This window comes from Mesoplodon mirus, assembly GCF_964341445.2.
Source record: "Mesoplodon mirus genome assembly, chromosome: 5".
Lineage (NCBI taxonomy): Eukaryota > Metazoa > Chordata > Mammalia > Artiodactyla > Ziphiidae > Mesoplodon > Mesoplodon mirus.
Window position 1 is genome coordinate 44,484,204 of NC_138980.1, and position 22,001 is coordinate 44,506,204.

A 22,001-nucleotide genomic window follows, 5' to 3' on the forward strand; every position below is an offset into this window, starting at 1 on the left:
AGAATATTCACTCTACAGTGCACCAATTACCTCTGTCTAGTTCCAGAACATTTTCAGCACCCCAAAATTCAGCCCCATCCCTATGAGTAGTCACTCCGCATTCCCCTCCCCCAGCCCCTGACAACCACTAATCTACCTTCTGTCTCTGTGGATTTGCCTGTTCCAGACATTTCATATACATAGAATCATACAACATATGGGCTGCTGTGTCTGACTTTTTTCACTCAGCCTGTTGTTTTGGGGGTTCATCCAGTTTGTAGCATGAATCAGCTCTTCTCCATGGACATTTTGGGCCTTTGTTGACAGTGCGGAGAGAGGGTCAGAAACTGAGACCACCCCCACCCCCCGCCCCGCCACCTCTCCACCTCTGGCTGAGAAAAAGACACAGAGAAAAGACAAAGTTGAGTCTAAAGGAAACAAGGAGACTCTTCCAGACCTGGAACCCAGGGCGCCCTGAGGCTGGAGTTCGGGAAATGGGGAGGTGGACATTTTCGGAGTGCCCAGCCTACAGCAAGCACTTCATAACAATTTATTGGTAGAGTGAACTCTGACGTCTGAAGACCCTGGCCTCCCATTTAGCTCCTAAGTCTCAGAAGTGGACCAGAGAGGGCTGGAGACCTGGCCAAGGGCACAGAGCCCCAGGCCACCCATGGGGCTCTCACCCAGTGTCCAGCTTCAGTCTGGGGCCAGCAGAGAAGACCCCCGGGATGTGGGGCTCAGGGTCCAGGGCTCGGGTGTGTTTGTGGTCTGAATGAGGCCACCACGCCCAGGCTGACTTCCTGGGTTTCTCTTTCACTTTGACTTGCCTTGGGAGGGACCATGACACCTAACTTTTTTTTCTTTTTAGTTTTTCTTGCTAAGCTTTAATGTGTTCCTGGGTGAGGACTGGGTGGCTGGGCCCTCTCCAGCAGCACAGAAGCTCGTCCAGGGCTGCCGCCCTCTTCGAGGACCTAATGGGGCAACGGGTGGCCAGGCTGGTCCCCCTCTTTCTCCTCCTGTTACCCCGACAGGGTGGTGAGTCCCCTACCCTGGAGTCGCGGCTCTTCTTGCCGGGGCGGGGGGCTGTGTGTGTATATGTGGAGCGCTGTGGACCCGGTTCCCAGGGTTGTTTATGTGTCTCTGTGCCTCAGTCTTTCCCTCTGTCAAATGTGAGCTGGATGATCATGGATTCTGATGTCAGACTTGGGCATCTCCCCTCTGGTCTTGATTTTGTCTTCTGTGTAGTAGGCTGAAGCTCTGAATCTTTCCCACGTCCCAGAGTTTAATGAGAAATAGCTAAGGAAGGGATAAAGACCAAGTATATATACAATATATATATATAATATAGTGTTATGTACCCAGTGTATGTAATATACATACTCTCTCTCCATCTTGGGGAATCGAATGGGAAGGGACCCAGCCCCCAGCAGATGAGTAGGTTTGGACTCTCATCCCAGCTCTGCTGTTTCATGACCTCGGGCAACATCTTTGTGCCTCAGTTTCCCTCTCTGTAAACTGGAGATCAGCAAGGTTTCAGGGCTTTTAGAGGTCAGGCAGGGCTGGAGACCAGCAAAAGGGAGAGGTACAGGGGACCCTGGATTGCTTTAGAGGAGCGGCCCGAGAGCTGGATGGGTGGGTGGATGGATGGATGGATAGGTGAGTGGATGGATGGATGGATGGATGGATGGATGGATGGATAGAAAGGTGGATGGGTGGGTGGGTGCAAGGATGGGAAAGTGGGCAGGTGCATGGATGGTCACTGGGCAAGCCCCCCTCCCCTGCAGTGAAAGGCTGAGACTGTCATTATCTCTTCATTGCCTTTGCAGCTGAAGCCTGTGGCACCATGGGGTGCTGTTTTCAGGATCCGCCGTATCAGTATCCGGATGCAGACTCAGGTCTGGGGCAGTTCCCCATAGTGGGAGGAAGGGGTTGTACTGGGCTCTGACTGACCCATCCTGAGCAGCCACTCCCTCAGCTCCCTCCTGCCCAGCCAAAGACTGGGGTCTCAGGAGCCCCAACCTGACAGCCTGATGGCCTGTCCTCACCAAACTCAGGGGTCCTGGAGCAGTCACCTCTGTAAGCCTCATCTACTCCGTAACAGGGTCGCAGGACTGGTGTCTGTGTCCGTCCTGATTGGTCAGCATGTGGGGCTAAGCAGCTGTTAAACATTTTGAAGTTGCTCCGAGGCAAGCATTGCTGGAACATTCATGCTTGTAACAAACTCACTAAATCTGCCACTGGGCAAGGCATTTCATCTATTCTTTTGTTCCAGAAATATTTACCAAGCACGTACTACGTGCAGACACAGTTCTAGACATGAAGGAATCAGCTGCGAGCCCAGCTGTCCTCCTGGGGTCACAGCCTAGTGCAGCAGGTGGACAAGAGGCACACAAATGCATATCCTGCATACAATGATGTGCTATGAATAAAACAGAGCAGGGTGAGGGATGGAGAGGGAGGGGGCTGCTTCAAATAGCCTAGTGCTTGAGGAGGTGACACTGAAGGAGAAATTGGAATGTCAAATCTGGGGCAAGGACATTTCAGGCAGAGGGCATAGCACATGCAAAGGTCCTGAGGTAGGAGTGAGCCTGGGGTGTTTGAGGACCAGTGAGGAGGCTGAAGTGGCTGGAGGAGGAGGTGTAAGGGAGATGGCAGGAGACAGGCGGGAAGGGCACAGGAAGGTGCTGGAAGTCACAGCGTGTTTAGGCTGAGGTGACACCGGATTGCATAAGTGTCACAAAGATTCCTCTCTGGGGTGTGTCAGTTTGGGGACCCCGCCCCTCCCCACTCTAATCTGTTCTCAAACCTCCAGGCTTAACTTCGGGCCCCCGGGACCTAAACTGCTACCGGATACTCAGCAACGCTGGTTATGAATGTTCCTGGGAATATGAGGGCCCTGCAGCTGGGGTCAGCCACTTCCTGAGATGCTGGTGAGGATCCTGCCTTTGCTCCTGACCCCCTGCCTCTACTCTCAGATATATGACCTCGGCAGTGTCTTTGCCTCTTCCTGGGCCTCAGTTTCTCATGTCAGAAGGGAGGGTTGGGGATCTGTGTTGTGGGGTCAGCATGGGTGGGTATCCAGTTTGGGCGGCAATTAGGATCCCTGTGGTCCTTCCTTCATCCTCACCCTGTGACTTATTCATCCATCTATTCATTTCTTCCTTCTCTCTGTGGCAGCCCATGTTAGGAGATTCTGGGATCCTCCAAATCCCTTAGTCCCAAGTTGATCCCTAAGAAACCCCCAGGGTGGGGAGTGGGAGTAAAAGGGGAAGAAAAGGATCCTGGGATGTGATGCATATCATCTGCTGTGGCTGCTGAGACTCAGTACCAATACCCTCCTTCCCGCAGCCTCAAGCCTGGGCGCTGTTGCTACTTTGCCGCAGGCTCAGCCACCAAGCTGCAGTTCTCCGACCAGGATGGCATATCCGTGCTCCACGCTGTCACTCTCTGGGTGGAATCCCGGGCTGCCAACTGGACAGAGAAGTCCCCCAACATTACCCTGAACCTCTACAGCTCAGGTCAGCACCCTGTTCTCTTCCTCCCCACTACCACTTCCTCACCCGGAGAAGCCTCTGGTCCCCAAGCCTAGACCTGGGGGAATTCTGGGTCCCTGGCAAGGGGCTGGATACTGCCAGCTGTTTTTACATCCAACTCTGTCATGTAACCTGGCAGAGTCTTTCATGGTCCCCTAACGGATCCCCTACTGATGAACATTTAGGTAGCTTCCAGTTTCTCTTTGATACTGTAATGTGGCCAAGACCCTGTTGGGTCTTATAATTTTTTTGGTTTTTTTTTGCTGCATTGGGTCATCATTGCTGTGTGCGGGCTTCCTCTAGTTGCAGAGCATGGGGGCTACTCTTCTTTGCGATGCTCTGGCTGCTCATTGCGGTGGCTTCTCTACTTGCGGAGCACGGGCTCCAGGTGCGCAGGCTTGAGTAGTTGCAGCACACGGGCTCAGTAGTTGTGGCTCGCAGGCTCTAGAACACAGGCTCAGTAGTTGTGGTGCACAGGCTTAGTTGCTCCGCGGCATGTGGGATCTTCCCGGGCCAGGGATCGGACCCGTGTCCCCTGCATTGGCAGGTGGATTCTTAACCACTGCGTCACCAGGGAAGTCCCCCGTGTTCGGTCTTTAAAATCTGTTTTCACGAATCAATAACATATACTTAGTTTATACTCGTTGAACTGCTACTGTGTGCCATGCTTAGTCATAGGGGACATGGGCAAGGCCAATGGAAGTCACAGCACAGGGCTGAGACAAGGGTGAGATGAATGAGGCATCCTCCTTGGCCACAAAGTGTTATGGGGGTGCCAAAAAACCTCAGTAGTCATTATAAACTATATCATGATGCAACTTTTCTTTTTTAATATTTATTTATTTATTTATTTGGCTGTGCCTGCTCTTAGTTGTGGCACGCAGGATCTTTGTTGCCACTTGAGGGTTCTTTGTTACAGCATGCGGGATCTTTTAGTTGCAGCATGCATGTGGGATCTAGTTCCCTGACCAGGGATCGAACCCAGGTCCCCTGCATTGGGAGTGCAGAGTATTGACCACTGGGCCACCAGGGAAGTCCCATGATGCAACATTTTTAAAAAATCAGTATTAATGCAAAAAAAAAAAAGCCATGACAAATCAAATATCAGATTTTTTTTTTTTTTTTTTTGGCCTCACTGCACAGCACGCAGGATCTTATTTCCCCGACCAGGGATCGAACCCACACCCCCTGCAGTGGAAGTGCAGAACCCTAACCACTGGACTGCCAGGGAATTCCCCAGAACTTCAAATAAAGACAGGATCTGACCCTGTATTTGTAAAACCTTGCCTCACTCTCCTCACCCTAATCTCAACCCTGTCCCTGCCTTCATGGAGCCCAGATTCATGTAGGGTGATGGACAAGGCATGATCATTACACATGATGAGATATTGCTGGGAGGTCAGGGAGGGCTCCAGTTCAAGGATGAAAAAGATCCAGTAGGAATAAAGATGGGGAAGTGTGGATACAGCAAAACAGAGGATATAGCAAGTGCAAAGACCCTGAGCTAGAATCAGGCACAGTATGACCGAGACGCAGAAAGCATGATAGATGTCTCTCCTCAGGCCAGGCTCCTTGAAGTGGGGTTAAAAAGTTAGTAAGATTTGGGCTTCCCTGGTGGTGCAGTGGTTGAGAGTCCGCCTGCTGATGCGGGGGACACAGGTTCGTGTCCCGGTCCGGGAGGATCCCACATGCCGCGGGGCGGCTGGGCCTGTGAGCCATGGCCGCTAAGCCTGCGCCATGGTCGCTGAGCATGCGCGTTCGGAGCCTGTGTTCCGCAGCGGGAGAGGCCACAACAGTGAGAGGCCCGCATACGGAAAAAAAAAAAAAAAAAAAAAGTTAGTAAGATTTCCCTAATAGTCCTTCAGAAAAAAAATAGAATCAGTTAATTACCCTCTCATCAGCAATTTACAAAAGTGCCTGTCTCACCACAGCCTTGCCAGCAATGAGTATTAATATTTTAAAGACACCTTTACTAATAAGATCCTATAAATCTTAACTCTTTGACCCATAGAACCCCAGGCTTAGATGGGACCTGTAAAGGTGTCCCTGATTCAAATTTTAGGAGCTTGGTGGTTTACTATGGGCCAGGAGGATCATGGGAAGATTTTCCAGAATTTTCAGGACCAACAGCTCACACACATGCCGGCTTCCCCTTCCCAACCCCCAACTCTGCTTCCAGTTAAATACGACCCTCCCCCAGGAAACATCAAGGTGTCCAGGTCAGCGGGGCAGCTGCTCATGGAGTGGGAGACCCCAGCCCACCAGGATGGTGCTGAGGTACAGTTCCGGCACCGGACACCTGGCAACCCGTGGAAGTGGGTGAGTTTATTCTCCAGATCAGGGGTTTGAACAGGCACAGGGCACCCTCACACCTCTCCCATCAGTTTTTCAATCTCTGTATCTATCACCCTTCCCACCTGGCTTCCACTCTTGCCCCAGGTTTAGCCTCTGGGTCTCTCTGACATAAAGATCTGATTGTGATCTCTCTTGCTCACACACCCTCCATGGCTCTCCACTACCCTCAGTAAGGCATCCTTATCTTCAGCTGGCCGTAGTTTCCCTCACTTGCCTCATGTTTCCTCTGGCCCCCTTTTTTTTTTTTGTGGTACGCGGGCCTCTCACTGTTGTGGCCTCTCCCGTTGCGGAGCACAGGCTCCGGACGCGCAGGCTCAGCGGCCATGGCTCACGGGCCCAGCCGCTCCGCGGCATGTGGGATCTTCCCGGACCAGGGCACGAACCCGCGTCCCCTGCACTGGCAGGCGGACTCTCAACCACTGCGCCACCAGGGAAGCCCCTCTGGCCCCTTTTTGAATGGCCATCATTCTTTGCCCATGCCCTGGATTTCCAGCCTCTTTGCCTTGGTATATGCAGTTCCTTCCACCTGCATGCCCTCCTCTGTACCTGGGCACGTGTGAATCCAACCCACCTTCAGGATCCAGCTCAAGGGCTACCTCTTCCAGGAAACTACCTTTCCACCATTCCTCCCTCCCTCCCTCCTTTCCTTTCCTTTTTTTTTTTTTTTTTTTTTTTTAAGCCATGCTCTGTGGCATGTGGGGTCTTAGTTCCCCGACCAGGGACTGAACCCTTGCCCACTGCATTGGGAGCACAGAGTCTTAACTGGACTGCCAGGGAAGTCCCTCCTTTTTTAAATTCAGATGTAACTGACTTACAAAATGATAGTAGTTTCAAGTGTACAACATGATTTGATATGTGTATACATTGTGAAATCATCACCACAATAAGTCTGTTTAACCTCTGTCACCACACAGGCATGTTCCAGATTTTGCTTCTTGTAATGAGAACTTTTAAGATCTACTCTCTTAGCAACTTTCAGACAATACAGTTCAGTATTGTTAAATATAGTCACCATGCTGTACATTACATCCCCAGAACTTATTTATTTTATATTGATAACTTTGTACCTTTTGACCACCTTCACTCGTTTCGGCCACATGCTACTCCTCACCTCAGGCAACCACTACTCTGTTCTCTGTATCTATGAGTTTGGTTTTTTGTTTGTTTTAAATTCACTTGTAAGTGAGATCATACAGTATTTGTCTTTCTCTGTCAGGCTTATTTCACTCAACATAATGCCGTCAAGGACTATCCATGTTGCAAATAGCAGGATTTCCTTCTTTTTATGGCTAAATAATATTCCATTGATACATGTACCACATTTTCTTTACCCATTCATCCATCAATGGACACTAAGATTGCTTTCACATCTTGGCTGCTGTAAAATGCTGCAGTGAACATGAAGGTGCATGTATCTTTTCCAATTAGTGTTTTGCTTTTCTTTGGATAAATACTCAGAAGTGGTATTGCTGGATGATATGGTAGCTCTATTTTTAATATTTTGAGGAACTTGCACTCTGTTTTCCATAGTGGCTGCTGCAATTTACATCCCCACCAACAGTACACAGGGTTCCCTTTTCTCCACATCCTCGCCAACAATTGTTATCTCTTGTCTTTTTAAAAAAATTTTTATTTATTTGTTTATTTATTTTTGGCTGTGTTGGGTTTTCGTTTCTGTGCGAGGGCTTTCTCTAGTTGCGGCGAGCGGGGGCCACTCTTCATCGTGGTGCACGGGCCTCTCACTGTCGCGGCCTCTCTTGTTGCGGAGCACAGGCTCCAGACGCGCAGGCTCAGTAGTTGTGGCTCATGGGCCTAGTTGCTCTGCGGCATGTGGGATCTTCCCAGACCAGGGCTCAAACCTGCGTCCCCTGCATTGGCAGGCAGATTCTCAACCACTGCGCCACCAGGGAACCCCTATCTCTTGTCTTTTTGATGATAACCATTCTGACAGATGTGAGGTGAGATCTCATCGTGGTTCTGATCTGCATTTCCCTGATGATTAGTGATGTTGAACACATTTTCATGTACCTGTTGGCCATCTGTATGTCTTCTTTGGACCTTCATTCATGCTTCAGCTACTCTATTCTCCCCTCTGTCCCCTGCAGGCAGGGCAAGCCTAGGCTTGCAAGAAACCTCAGCCCTGACCAATTCCCCAAGGAGTCCCTGGTTTGGGAGAGACAGAGACACCCCCCCCCAGCTTCTGAATTGTGGTGTCTCTCCCTCCCTCAGCCTGGGAGCATCTTGAGTCCAGGGAGTTGCCTCAGTTTGGGCCCTATCTTCCCTCCAAATGTTGTGCCCCTCCCTGAGCCTCAGTTTTCCCATCAAGTGAATGGGTTCGGATCAGTCAGAGGCAGGTGACATGGGACTCCTGTTGGGGAGGGGCATCTCTTTACTTTTTATCTCCAGTCCCCTAACACACTCTGTAGTGGGCCCTCTCAGCCCCCCTTTGCAGATGAGGAAACTGAGGCTCAGGATGGCCAGGGACCTCTCAGCATCAGCCAGGGAGTGTGGGGCTAGTTGGGTCCTAAACTTGCCTCTCCTCACCCACGACACCACAAACAGATAGGTTTTGTCTCTTAAAATATTTTTTTAGGAAATTATAAAAATATAATTTTGCCTCCTAAAATAATTATTTTATTTTATTTTTTAATTTTTGGCCTCGACACACGGCTTGTGGGATCTTAGTTCTCTGACCAGGGATTGAACCCGGGCCCCAGAAGTGAAAGTGCCAAGTCCTAACCACTGGACTGCAAGGAAATTCCCCCAAATAATTCTTAAAAAAAAAAACCAAACAACTTTTTTATTTTGGAATAATCTTAGATTTTCAGAAAAGTTACAAAGAAGTACATAGAGCCTTCACCCAGCTTCCCCACAGGTTAATGGCTTTCGTTCCCAAGTCTGTCTGTCACTGGTCTCTTGCTATGAACTAAACTCCAGAGTTTATTTGGATTATCACCCGCTTTTCCAAGAATGTCCTCCTTCTGTTCTCAGATCCAATCCAGGGTTCCATGTTGCATTTAGCAAACTAATTGTTGAAAATTTAAAAAGAGCTAGAATTTTCAACACCCAAATGTAAAACAATGTATAAATATGGTCTTGTTTTAGGGCGACTGTGGACGTCAGGATGATGCTGGCTTCGGTGAGAATAATAGTGACAATGACAGCGGTAGCAAGTTAGCATTAATTAGGCACCCACTGTGTGCTAGACCCAGTGCTAAATTCTCTGTAGGCTTGTTTGTGCCTCCCTGCAGTTCAGTATTGGATTATTCCCATTTCACAGGTGAGGAAACAAAGGCTTGGGCTTGTGAAGCCTTTGGCCAAGTTCACATCCCTAGTAGGTGGCCTTGCTGAGACTTGAACTCCAGGCAGTAAAAGAAATGGGCGATCCTTGAGGCCCCAAGAGCACAGGACCTGGCCTATTCTGGTTGTGTCCCCAGGGTCCAGCACATGATTAGCTCTCAATAAGTGCTTGTACACAGTTGGCACTCAATAAGTGCATGTGCACAGTTGGAGCTTAATATGTGCATGATGGCTAAGTGACCAGTGCCAAGCCCTGGGCGCTCCCAGCTTTGGGACAGCCCCTTTGCTTGATGTTTGATCTGCTTCTTCCCAGAGTCATGCCTCTGCCCCTTGGAGATGGACACGGCCCAGGAATTCCAGCTGCGGCGACGGCTGAGGCCAGGGGTCCCCAGAGGTCCCTGGAGCAGCTGGAGCAGCCCTGTGTGCATCCCCCCCGGTGAGAGCACCCTGGACCACAGGAGGGGAGACAGGCGTTAGAAAGATGGTAGTAGTATTAGAAATAAGGTGGTGAGTGTTAGCAATAAGGTGATGGATGTTAGAAATAAGGCTGCCGAAGAAATTAGGGAAAATTAGTGCAAGGTGGCAGGGCAGTGGGCAAGTTTCACTTTGTAAAATGTGGCAAATCCGTAATAAGAAGAAAACATTTATCAGTCTTTCTCTCCTTCCGATTAGTTTGGTGGGTTTTGTTCTTTGAAAGCCGAACAAGGAGTTGATGGGTGCAAGTGGCTGTGTCGTGAAGGCAGATTTTCCCAAATGACACAGGAAGCTGGAGCCAGAGCAGCTCCAGAGTGGAAATGTGGCCCGAGGTGGGGGTGGGAGGGAGAGATGGGGGGGTGACTGTCAACATTTGTCCCCCTACCCTTTGAACTGGAGCTTCCTCCTGCCCACCCAAGTGCGTACCTGCTGGGAAACAACTCCGACGGCTGTTTTCAGATTTTTTTTTTTAATTGTAGTAAAAGAAGACATAATATAAAATTTGCCATTTTAACCATTTTTAGCCAGTTGCATTAAGTATATTCACACTATCGTGGAGTGGATCTCCATGTTTGCAGATTTTGAAAACTACTTAACGACCCATGGAATCCTGTGTTTCATGGGAGGGAAGGAAAAGGTCCCGGGTCCCAATCCAGGGTCTGCAGGACGTTGTGAGCAAGGGCTCCACCCCCAGTGTCACTGTCTTGCTGTCTCATTGCAGAAACACCCCCACAGGCCAAGGTGAGGTTCTCAGTGGAGCAGCTCCGCCCGAATGGGAGGAGGCAGGTGACCTTGCATGAGCAGGTAATGGGACCATCGCCGGCCTGTGGGGTGGCCTGAGGACAGATAGAAGGGGACAAGAGGCTGGAGTGGAAGTGCTTAAAAGGAGGGAGATGAGCCGTGGAGGTGGTAGGGACCGGAAGGACTGTGGGTTGAACTCTGAAGGTAATGGGGAGCCATGGAGGATGTGTGAGCAGAGGAAGGATATGGCTGGACTCAGGTGTTCCCAGGCTCCCTCTGGCAGTCATTGGGGGAGCAGATTTTGGGGGCTCTCGTGGAAGCTGGAAGGCCAGGAAGGGGTTGACTGTGCTGGTCTGGATGGGAGATGATTTTTTTGAAGTCCCCCAAACAACTCATTAAGTACAGTCGAATGAACCCATTTTCCAGAGGAGGAAACTGAGGCGCAGAGGGGAAATCCCCTGCCTGAGTCAGGGCAAACTCACCATACATTTCAACCCCTGGCTTCACCATAATTGATTCCGCCAGGTCCCCAGTGGGCTGGCATGATAAAGCTGTAGTGAAGCTCCTTCTCATCCTAGGTTTCCTATAATTTGAATTCCTTTTCTTAGGAAAAATTTCCAGGCTCGAAGTAACTGGGTCCAAAGACGGAAACATTTTTTTTTCTCTGGCTTTCAGTGGGTTTTGCCAAATTATTCCCCCCTCTCCCTAAACCAATGAGCAGTGGATGTGTCAGTTTCCCAGCAGACTTGCCAGCACTGAGGTTTACTATTTTTAAAAAATGTTCATACATGTCATCAGCTGTGGCCCGTGGATGAGCCTGTGCTCGTGGGCAGCATCCTGATGTCAGCCCACAGGGACGACGTGCATGTTCAGGTCCCCACAAACCATCTCTCACACTCACAACAGCTGCCCCAGCTGGAGCTTCCGGAAGGCTGCCTCGGGCCCGACTCGGGCATGGAGGTGACCTACCATGTCCACCTGCATATGCTGTCCTGCCCATGTAAGGCCAAGGCCACGAGGACTCTGCGCCTGCGGAAAAAGCTCATCCTCTCGGGTGCCGCCTATGACCTGGCTGTCGTTTCCCGGAATCGCTTTGGCCTCGGTCCCAAACAGACATGGCACATTCCTGCCTATACCCACTCAGGTGCCTTTGGCTGGGCAGTGGGGGGGCCCCTTGGAGCTGAGCACGTACTCTGAGCCTCAGCTAGACTAGGGTGAAGCAAGTGAGGCACAAAAGTGTAATGTGGTGTCTAATTTAGGAGTGTGTAAAGTCAGTATTCAAAATGCATAGCATTAAAAAATGCATAGCAGGGCTTCCCTGGTGGCGCAGTGGTTGAGAGTCCGCCTGCCGATGCAGGGGACACGGGTTCGTGCCCCGGTCCGGGAAGATCCCACATGCCGCGGAGCGGCTGGGCCCATGAGCCATGGCTGCTGTGCCTGCGCGTCCGGAGCCTGTGCTCCACAATGGGAGAGGCCACAAGAGTGAGAGGCCTGCGTACCGCAAAAAAAAAAAAAAAAAAAATGCATAGTGCTATAGTGTAATAGTTAAAAAAATTCTCACTGGCAAACTGTGGCCCAGGCCAAACACTTGTTTTTGTAAATAAAGTTTTATTGGGACCAGCCAAGATCAGGGTGTGGCAAGCAAGGCAGGGTCGTGCAAATACAGGGTTGATCCTGTCTTTATTTAAAATCTAGACATTTTGCTCATTTTACATACATGTATACATATATTAAATATATACATATGTTTATACACAATGAAAATATCAATGGTGATGATGTGGATAAAAGGGAACCTTCATACACTATTGGCAGGAATGTAAATTGGTGCAGCCACCATGGAAAACAGTATGGAGATTCCTCAGAAAATTAAGACTAGAACTACCATATGATCCAGCAATTCCACTTCTAGGTATTTATCCAAAGAAAAAGAAAACATAATTGGAAAAGATATATGCACCCCTATGTTCATTGCAGCATTATTCACAATAGCCAAGATATGGAAACAACCTAAGTGCCCATCAATGGATGAATGGACAAAAAAGATGTGGTGCATGTATCCAATGGAATACTACTCAGCCATAAAAAAGAATGAAATGTTGCCATTTGTGACGACACGCGTGAACCTTGAGGATATTATGCTTAGTGAAACAATTCAGCTGGAGAAAGACAAATACCCTATGATTTCACTCAGATGTGGAATATAAAAACCAACCAACCAGCCAACCAACCAACCAAACAAACAAACAACTGACTGACTAAATAAATGGACAAACCAAAACTAATACATAGATATAGAGAACAGATTAGTGGTTACCAGAGGGGAAAAGGCAGGGGGAGGGGAGGGGTAAAGGGGGTCAACTGTATGGTGACAGATGGAAACTAAATTTTTCATGTTGAGCACACAGTAGGGTACTCAGAAGTCAAAATATAATGTACACATGAAAGATTTTTATTATTATAATATTATAAACCAGTGTTACCTCAAAAAAATAAATCTAAAATTTAAAAATTAAGGTTTCGGGGCTTCCCTGGTGGCAGGCACAGTGGTTGGGAGTCCGCCTGCTGATGCAGGGGACACGGGTTCGTGCCCCGGTCCGGGAAGATCCCACATGCCGCAGAGCGGTTGGGCCTGTGAGCCATGGCCGCTGAGCCTGCGTGTATGGAGCCTGTGCTCCGCAGCGGGAGAGGCCACGGCAGGGAGAGGCCCGCGTACCGCAAAAAAAAAAAAAAAAAAAAATTAAGGTTTATATGTATGTATATAAACATATGTATTTTATTGAGGTAAAGTTCACATATCAAAATGAACCATTTTAACAAGTACAATTTGATGCCTTAATTACATTCACAATGTTGTGCAATCATCACCTCTGTCTAGTTCCAGAACCTTTTCATCACGCCCAAAAGGAGACCCCGTCCCCCTTAGCAGTCACTCCCCATCCCCCTCCCCCAGCCCTTGACAGTCAGCAGTCTGCTTTCTGTCTCTGTGGATTTGCCAGCTCTGGACATTTCATAGAAATTAATCATATACTATGTGACCTTTTGTGTCTGGCTTCTTTCACTCAGCCTGATGTCTTCAAGATTCATCCACATTGTAGCGTGCATCAGTGCTTCATTCCTTTTTATGGCTGAGTAATATTCCATTGTGTGAATGGGCCACATTTTGTTTATCTGTTTTTCCACTGACGGACATTTGAGCTGTTTCCATTGTTTGGCAACCATGAATAGTACTCAGTACATATTTTTAGGTTCATTTTGATTTTTAAAAAAATATTGCATTAGAAGAGTGTTGATCTTGGTGATTGAGTTCTTTGGCGCCTCCTTAATTTCATGCCCGAGATAAGTGCCTTGCTCGCTTCACCTTAGTCCTGATCCTGCTGAGCACCCAGCTGGGCTGTTGCAATGATGCCCATTTCAGAGATGAGATGACTGAGGCTCAGACAGATGAAGCCACTTGCCAGGGTGACACAGCAGCAAGTCTGTCAGCTCCTGGTCTGGTTTGGGCCATGGCCTCGCTATGTGACCTTGGGCTGGTGGCTCTCCGGCTTCGAGCCTCAGTTTTTATATCATTGGGATGATCACGGTCCCACTTTGTGGGAAAGTGGCGCATGTAAAATGCTCGGCACTGGCCTGGCACATACAGTCGGAACTCAATAAATGATAGTTATTGTCCCTAGAATTGGAAGCAGTACCCACGTCTCAGGTTGATACGGGTGGCCTTGCTGTAGGGAGTGGAGAGATGAGCCCAGGGGGCTGAGTGGGTCTGTCCTCGGGGCTCTGAGTTCTGGTCCAGCCAGGAGGCTCCTCCTCCACCACAGCCACCCACCGCTGGGCAAGGTGGGTGGTGGGTGGCCAGGCATCTGCTGGACCAGGAGATGCCCACTAGCCTGACAGGGTAGTAGTGGCAGCATAGGGAGCACTGACTGTGGGCATCCTGGCAGGGAACCCACAGTCAGGCTGGGGGAAGACTCGATTCATTCAATCAGCCCCTGCTGTCCCCTCTGTGCTCAGCCCCCATCCTGGCAGCCCCCAGCGTAGGGAGACAGAGCCAGATACAGACACTCCTGGCCCTGGGGGGTTAGAGCTTGTCAAGATGGTGGCATGGGGCTATAGGAGCCTTGGGTTGGGTGGGGGGAGCATGAAGCAGCTATTCTGATGTGCCTCCCTTGTCTTCTTCCAGAACCAGGGGTTCTGAATATCAGTACCGGAGCCAACAGGACCACCATGCATTGGCCAGCCCGGGCCCAGGGCATGACGTACTGCATTGAGTGGCAGCCCCAGGGCCAGGACAAGAGCCTTGCCACCTGCACCCTGACGGCACCCCAGGACCGGGACCCTGCTGGAATGGGTACTGTAATATCGGTTGCCCTGCATCCTCCATTAGAGCTCCTGGTCAGCTCAAACCTACAGGCATCATCCATGTGGGGTGTCTGAGGGCTAGAGAGGTCTTGCCACTTGCTCAAGGTCACACAGAGGTGGGGACAGGCCAAGACAGACCCTCCCACTCATGCAGGTCTGGAGCTTCCTGCTGGGATCCTGGGGTGTCAGGGCTCAGCCCTGGGAAAGTTGCACCCCAGCAGGTAATGAGTCTCACGTCCCAGGGTGTTTGTTAAACATTCACCCGTGCCAGGAAAGGTAGCAGCTAGCAAGATGCAGGTGGCAAATTAATAAGGCCTCTGGAGGGAAAGGGAGGGTGCCAAATGGCCCAAGCAGCCTCTCACTCTCTGACATGGTCTTGGCCGGGGCCCCAGGAAGCCTCAGCCTCAGCCTGGCCCTCAAAGAGCTCCCAGCCAGGGGAGACAGAGCTGGATGCAGACACCCCAGCGCCATAGAGTAGGAGCTGTGCTGGAGGGGGTGGGGACAGGCTAGGAAGGGGCAGGGACTGGGTGGGAAGGGGCATGAGGATGGAATCCTGGAGGAGGGGACATTGGTGCAAGGGCTTTGAAGCATGGGTAGGAGTGCTCTAAGAGTTCCTGGGAGATGGCACAGGTGCGGAGGTGGGGACACAATCTATTTACTGGTCTGACCCTTGCTAATCCTTCTAGCAACGCACAGCTTGAGCCAAGCATCTGGGGCAATGTGGCAGAAGGAGTGTTACCGCATCACCATCTTTGCCTCTGCACACCCGGAGAAGCCCACCTCGTGGTCCACCGTCTTGTCCACCTACCATTTTGGAGGCAATGGTGAGTGGCCCAAACCTGCAGGGTGGTCTCCCCAGGGGACGTGGCAGTGGCCTTGGGTATCAGGAAGGGGGAATACTATTTAGAGGCACCTACTGCATATGAGGCCCTGGCCAGAAGCCAGACACATAGAAGTCAGCTCAGTCAACTCTTAAGATACCCCGAGAGGCATTGCACCATTATATAGTAAGAAAACTGAGGCTCAGAGAGGGGAAGTGATGACACCAAGAGTGGTGGAACTGGGATACAAACCCAGACACAGCTGACTCTGTGGCCAAGGTTCCCTGGGTCTCTGGACAGAAGCGGGCTGGGCAGGCAGGAAGTACTCAACCAGCACCCTTGGAGCTGACCGTGGTAAAGGATGTTGGTTGCAGCCTCAGAGGCCGGGAGCCCACAGCATGTGTCTGTAAAGAAACTCAGCCAGGATTCAGTGTCTGTGGACTGGACACCATCTCTGCTGAGCACCTGCCCTGGCGTCCTGAAGGAGTACGTTGTGCGCTGCCAGGATGAGGCCAGCAACCAAGTATCCGGTACGTGAGGCAGCACTGGCCTGGCTGGGGGAGGAAGGGCTCTGGGCTTGAGTTCTGCCTTGCTGTGTGACCCTGGGCACCTCACTGTCCCTCTCTGGGCCTTGGTTTTCACACCCATGGAACAATAGATTTGGACTCAAGGGTCTTGACTGATCCTTTAGACGGCAACTCCCATGGAGCGGGGATGACTGTCTCCATTCTACAGATGGGGAAACTGAGGCCTGGAGAGGGATTCACCTACCCAAAGGTTAAACAAGCTTGGATTTGAGCTCAGTTAGGTGCCCCTTCCTGCCCCATAGGAGGGAAAGAAATGAGGATGTACAGGGCAGGTCTCACCAGGGCTGGAACTTCCTGTCATTTCCCACATTGGGAACCTCTTCCTCCCCACTGGGTCACACAGCCTCTCCAGAATACAGCATCACCCATCCATCTCCTGCAGCAACAGGCCAGGCCGCCAAGACCATGAGTTTATATCCTGCCTTCCCTCCTCGAGCCCAGCACAGGGGCGGGAGGGGGGTGGAGGGGGGAGGGGGGTGGAACGGGGGCTGCTCTGGCATCAGACATAGACATTCTGCCATCAGCTTGGTCACCCTCCGTTGTTTAGAGGGGGTAAATGAGGCCAAATGGGAGTCGGTGACTTGTTCACAGTGGCACAGCTGGAAGCAGCCCATTTGCTGAAAACCACTTTGCCAAAAGTCAAATTGCTGAAAATTTATGCACCAAATGCCCATTTGGCCAAATGTACCAACTTCCCTGAAATTTCTTTTGGAGAATATTCCTCTTGAATATTTACAATGAATATGGATTTAGGGTTCTAGGAATTTTTCTTCTGTATGACAGCCAACAACTGTATTCTCATTTTAAAGATTTTTATGGGGTGCTTTATTTTTAAAAAATCATCCAATTCCACAGACACTTGTTGAGATCCTACTTTGTGCTGAGGTGCTGGGGACACTCGGGGAACAACTTAGACAAAGTTAACCCTGACCTTGTCCCTAAAGATGAGAAAGAGGTGAGGGAGGAAACCATGTAGTTATCTGGTGAAAGGGTGAACCAGGCCAGGGAAACAGCCAGTGCAGAGGCCCTGAGGTTTGGGATTGAACCTGGTGCCTCTTAGGGAGCTCTGAGGAGAAGGCAGATGCGGCTGGAAAGGAGTGGGCTAGGAGCAAGTGAAGGGCAAATTGGTCAGAATTTGAGAAAAAACAGCATCATTCACTAGTATTTTGATGAAGAATATTTTCCAAATAAGTTTGACGTGAATTGGTGCATTTAGGGAAGATTATTCAGCAAAATGTCTGTGAGCCCCCACTCCCACCCCCAGGGTGGAGTCCAGAGTAAAGGGGGTTTAGGGACCCACACTGCTTCCTGCCCACAGAGCTGTCAGTGAAAGCCACAGAGACCCAGATCACCCTCCAGGGTCTGCGGGCTGCCACAGCCTACAAGGTGCAGGTTCGAGCAGACACAGCCAAGTGGCGGGGCGCCTGGAGCCAGCCCCTGCGCTTCACTGTCGGTGAGTGAGGGAGCGGGCCCGGGTACTTACCCAGCATGCACTGCCCCATCCCACATGTCGGCAAGCAGTCCCGCCCTGACCCTCCATCCTTCCATGGCTCCACATGCATCCCTCTCAGGAGAAAGTCGCAGGCTGACCTGCTCCCAACTCCTTCACCTCTGCTGCAGCTTCCCCTCATGAACCTTCTCTCACACTGCCTTTCCCTTGCAGGCCTCTCTGTCTGGAATGTTTGGTCTCCTTGTCAAACTCCTATTCATCCTTCAAAACTCAGCTCAAAAGCTCTCTCCTCCAGGAAGCCTTCCAGGCTTCCTTCTGGGCACCCCCCACCACTGCCCCTCCAACCTGGCCTGACGCCTTGGGAGTGTGTGTGGGTGTCTGTGTGGGTTCTGCCTCCCCCAGCCTTGAGGCTCCTGGGGAGAGGAAGGGAGCAGGGGGCTATTTATTGAGTGAATGAATGAATATGAATGAATGAGTATCTCATCACAAACATGAGGAGGTGGGCTCCATTGTCCTGGGGTGTGTGGCAATGAGAGATTTGGAGACCAAATGATCCCTGATCCTGCCACGGTCCCTGCCTGTTGTCCATGTTGAGAAATCTGGTCCCAAGAGAACCAGTGAGTCAGACTGGGTGTGTGGTGGGCTGGTCTGGGTCCGGGGGAGCAACCACACAGGCCCTACCTGCAGGCTCTTGGAGCTACAGTATCCTGAGCACTTATTGTGTGCCAGGGCTTTATCCTGTAGTCACAGGGCAGGCAGGGTCCCACTTCACAGAGGAGGAAACTGAGACAGAGGGATTCACAGTATGCCAGGGTCAGCAGTGAGTTGATGGAGGGCCCGCCCCTCCCACTCCCTCCTCAATGAGAAGCAGGAGGTGGCTCTCCCCCAGCCCAAGCTCTTCTGCTTCCAGAAGTCCAGGTTTCTGAGTTGTCTGATTTGTCCATCTTCCTCACATCTTTGGGAAGCTTCGTGAGCATCCTTCTCCTGGGAATCTTTGGGTACCTCGGCTTGAACAGGTAACTTGCACCCCTTCCCCCGAGATGATCTGTAATAGTGATAGTAAGAATAGTAATAACTCCTCCCCCCAAGTAGGTTTTTATGTCCACTTTCGAGATGAGGAAACTGAGGCCCAGATAGTCAGGCCCAGGCATCCAGCAGTGGCGACAGTGCTGGGATTTCAATCCGGGTCTGTCAGTCTCCTGTACCCCTGACCCCTTAGCCACATCCTCACTCCCCTTATTATAACCTAATGGAGATGAAAAAAATAAGTCAGAACAATTAAAAAGTAAGAACGAACAGAAGCACTGACCAGTTCTCCTCCCTCCCCAGGGCTGTAAGGCACCTGTGCCCACCCCTGCCCACACCTTGTGCCAGCACTGCCGTCGAGTTCTCTGGCAGCCAGGGGAAGCAGGTAAGGACCCCCTTTCTAATTCCAGGTCTTGTTTATTGGGTCCATATCTGGACCAGGGCTCTGAAGAGTAATGGCCATGCATTAACTCATTTTACTTTCCCCCAACCCACTGGTGCAAGGACTCCAAAAGCCTGTCCAATTTTATAGACAGGCAAACAGAAACGCAAAGGGCAACCTCGTGTGGGTCATTTATTAGTAGCAGAAACAGAACTGAAGTGAGTTCCACAAAGGAACCTGATGGAAAAAAAATTCCAGGGTGGTGGGCTTCAGGCATGGCTGGATTCAGGAACTAGGACTCCATCTCTTTGTGGTGCTATCCTCCCTTCAGGCTTCTATCTCAGGCAGGCTCAGCCTTCCCCCTGTGGAAGCAGGGTATCCATTTTTCCCATTAACTGGAGCAGAATTCTCGGACATCACTGATTGGCCCAGCTTGGGTCATATGCCCATCCCTTAGCCTATCACTAGAACCAGGGGGTAGGAGTGTTCTGATTGGCTGGGCCAGGATCACATGCCGATGGCGAGAGCTGGCGTGGAGCTACTGCCCTGCCCAACCACATCAACTAAGAGAGGAGAAGGGACAATTTTCCAAAGAGAAATGGAGGGCCCTTCCAACTGATCCTTGAATTGGTCTCGGGTTTTAGAGAATTAAGCCAGAAGGGACCTGGTCTACTCCATCCTTGTGTGAATGAGAAATAGGGCACTGCCCACAGCCTTGACCCCACCGTCCGTCTCCAGGTTTGGCAGTGGAACAGCCCGGCAGACTTCCCGGAGGAGGTGTCCCAGCAAGAGGCCCTGGTGGTGAACGTATCCTGGGACAAAGGAGAGCGAGCTGACGTGGACACAGCTGGGCTTCTCAAGGAGAAGATGGAGCTGCCTCTGGGTGCCTCTGAGCCAGCCCTAGACACAGAGCTGCCCTTGAAAGACAGGAAATGGGTGCAGGGATGCCCTGAGTCTGGGACTCTGGGGCCTGACCGGCAGGACAGTCTGGAAGACAGCCCTGCCCAGGCAGCTGGACTCCCGCTGCTCCTGGGAGACCTAAGGCAGACCCCCAAATTCCGTTCCCAGGGAGAAACAGAAACATCTGCCTCCTCTTACAGATAGGAAGACCAATGATTACAATCACGACAGTTGGTTATTAAGTGCTTATTGCATACCCAGCCTGTCCTTTCCAGGCACGTGATGCCCTGAATCCCCATAACCGCCTTGAGGTACATGGCTGTCTTATTAACCTATTTCAGTGAGCCTCAGTGAGGCTCAGAGAGGGCGAGTGGCTGGCCTGTGGCCACACAACACAGGCAGGAGTCTAACCCAGGCGGAGTGACTCAGACCCCATCCCCACTGCCCAGGCTCTGGCGTCAGTGCCCCCCACCAACACCCACTCTGTCCAGCACCGGTTGCCACATGTCCTGTGGTGGAAACCCTAGAAACCGCCATGAAACGGGAGCTGCTACCCAGGGCCAGGGCCTGGCATCCATGGAGCAGGGCGCTGTTGGCCTGTTGGGGGTGTGTGGGATAGACTGGAGGGGAGCCCAAAGGGTCTCAGGCTGATCCCAGGGTCCTGGGCTGGGCATCCTGTCCCAGAAGCATTGGATGGGGAATCTGGGCACAGAGTTCCTGGCTGCATTGCAGGTTCTCCAGGCTTGGAGGATCTAGGTGTGAGGAAAAGAATGGGGGCTCTAAGCATTCTGAGGGGGGCATTGGCCCCTCCCTGGCCTCAGACTCCTCCCCTATAAAATGGGGGTGAAAAAGTAAAATAAAATAAAAAATAAAATGGAAACGCGGCTGCTGCTTTCACTATGGCTCATTACAAAGCCGCCCATCAGTTCTGGAGGTACTTGGAGAAGTCGGGGGTGCTGGGCACGCTGACCAAGGTATTGGTAGTCTTATATGAAGAACCGGAGAAACCTAATAGTGCTTTGGATTTTTTAAAACATCGCTTAGGAGCTGCTACCCCAGAAAATCTAGAAATAGAGCTGCTTCGCCTAGAATTGGCAGAAATGGAAGAGAAATATGAAGCTATTGTAGAAGAAAATAAAAAACTGAAAACAAAGGAGAAAGTTCAGTAAACTTATGGTGGCCAGGAAGAAAATACCTTACTATAAGCCACAACGTCTTTGGGAAGATGTAGATTATTGCATATCAAGTATTTGTGCAGTGCAGTTATGAATGGGATTTAAATTTTAGTTTCCCAGTAATTTAAAAGATTTATATAAAAAGTTTTCATTAGGTTTGATTGTATTAAATATTAAAAATCACTGAGTGGTTTAAAAAGATAGGACGGGGACTTCCCTGATGGCGCAGTGGATAAGAACCCTCCTGCCAATGCAGGGGACATAGGTTCAATCCCTGGTGCGGGAAGATCCCACATGCCCCGGAGCAACTAAGCCCGTGAGCCAGAACTACTGAGCGCACACGCCTAGAGCCCGTGAGCCACAACTACTGAGCCCACGGGCCACAGCTACTGAAGCCCACATGCCTAGAGCCCGTGCTCCGCAACAGGAGAAGCCACTGCAATGAGAAGCCCGCGCACCCCAACGAAGAGTAGCCCACGCTCGCCACAACCAGAGAAAGCCCGGGCGCATCAGTGAAGACCCAATGCAGCCCAAAATAAATGAAATTAAATCTTAAAAAAAGGACTTTAATATAAACTTACTGATTCAGTAATTAAATTGAATGTAATAGTTAACTTGTTTTGTTGTTAAGTTTTTTACCCAATTTAGAATAAAATTCACCTAAACTCCAAAAATTAATTAATTAGATGGGGATGATAATAATGTTGACCTCACAGAGCTGCTGGGGGGAGGGGGGCGGGTGTCTTAGGCTTAATAAATGAGTATCTTTCCCCTGACTAAAGCCTGAGAATTAATTTATTCATTCCACACATTTATTAATCTCTCCCTCTGGATGCCCCCCAGGAGAACCCAATCTGGGAGAGACAGAGCTAGATGATCACTTGGAACTCTGCTAAGTTAGGACTAGGAGGCGGGGGTG

At 50.6% G+C, this 22,001-nt stretch overlaps 1 protein-coding gene across 1 annotated transcript; it reads left to right on the plus strand.

Moving 5' to 3' along the window:
- The first annotated feature begins 675 nt into the window (after positions 1–675).
- Positions 676–21,800, plus strand: IL12RB1 (interleukin 12 receptor subunit beta 1). The gene is made up of 16 exons (XM_082621992.1): positions 676–1,014; positions 1,806–1,874; positions 2,792–2,909; positions 3,328–3,497; positions 5,692–5,831; positions 8,973–9,006; positions 9,481–9,603; positions 10,363–10,445; positions 11,289–11,526; positions 14,563–14,730; positions 15,428–15,565; positions 15,937–16,092; positions 17,468–17,602; positions 18,510–18,615; positions 18,929–19,010; positions 19,746–21,800. Exons 1-16 carry the CDS (start codon positions 867–869, stop codon positions 20,109–20,111), a joined length of 2,274 nt encoding a protein of 757 aa, XP_082478118.1. The 5' UTR covers positions 676–866; the 3' UTR covers positions 20,112–21,800.
- Positions 21,801–22,001: the final 201 nt, after the last annotated feature.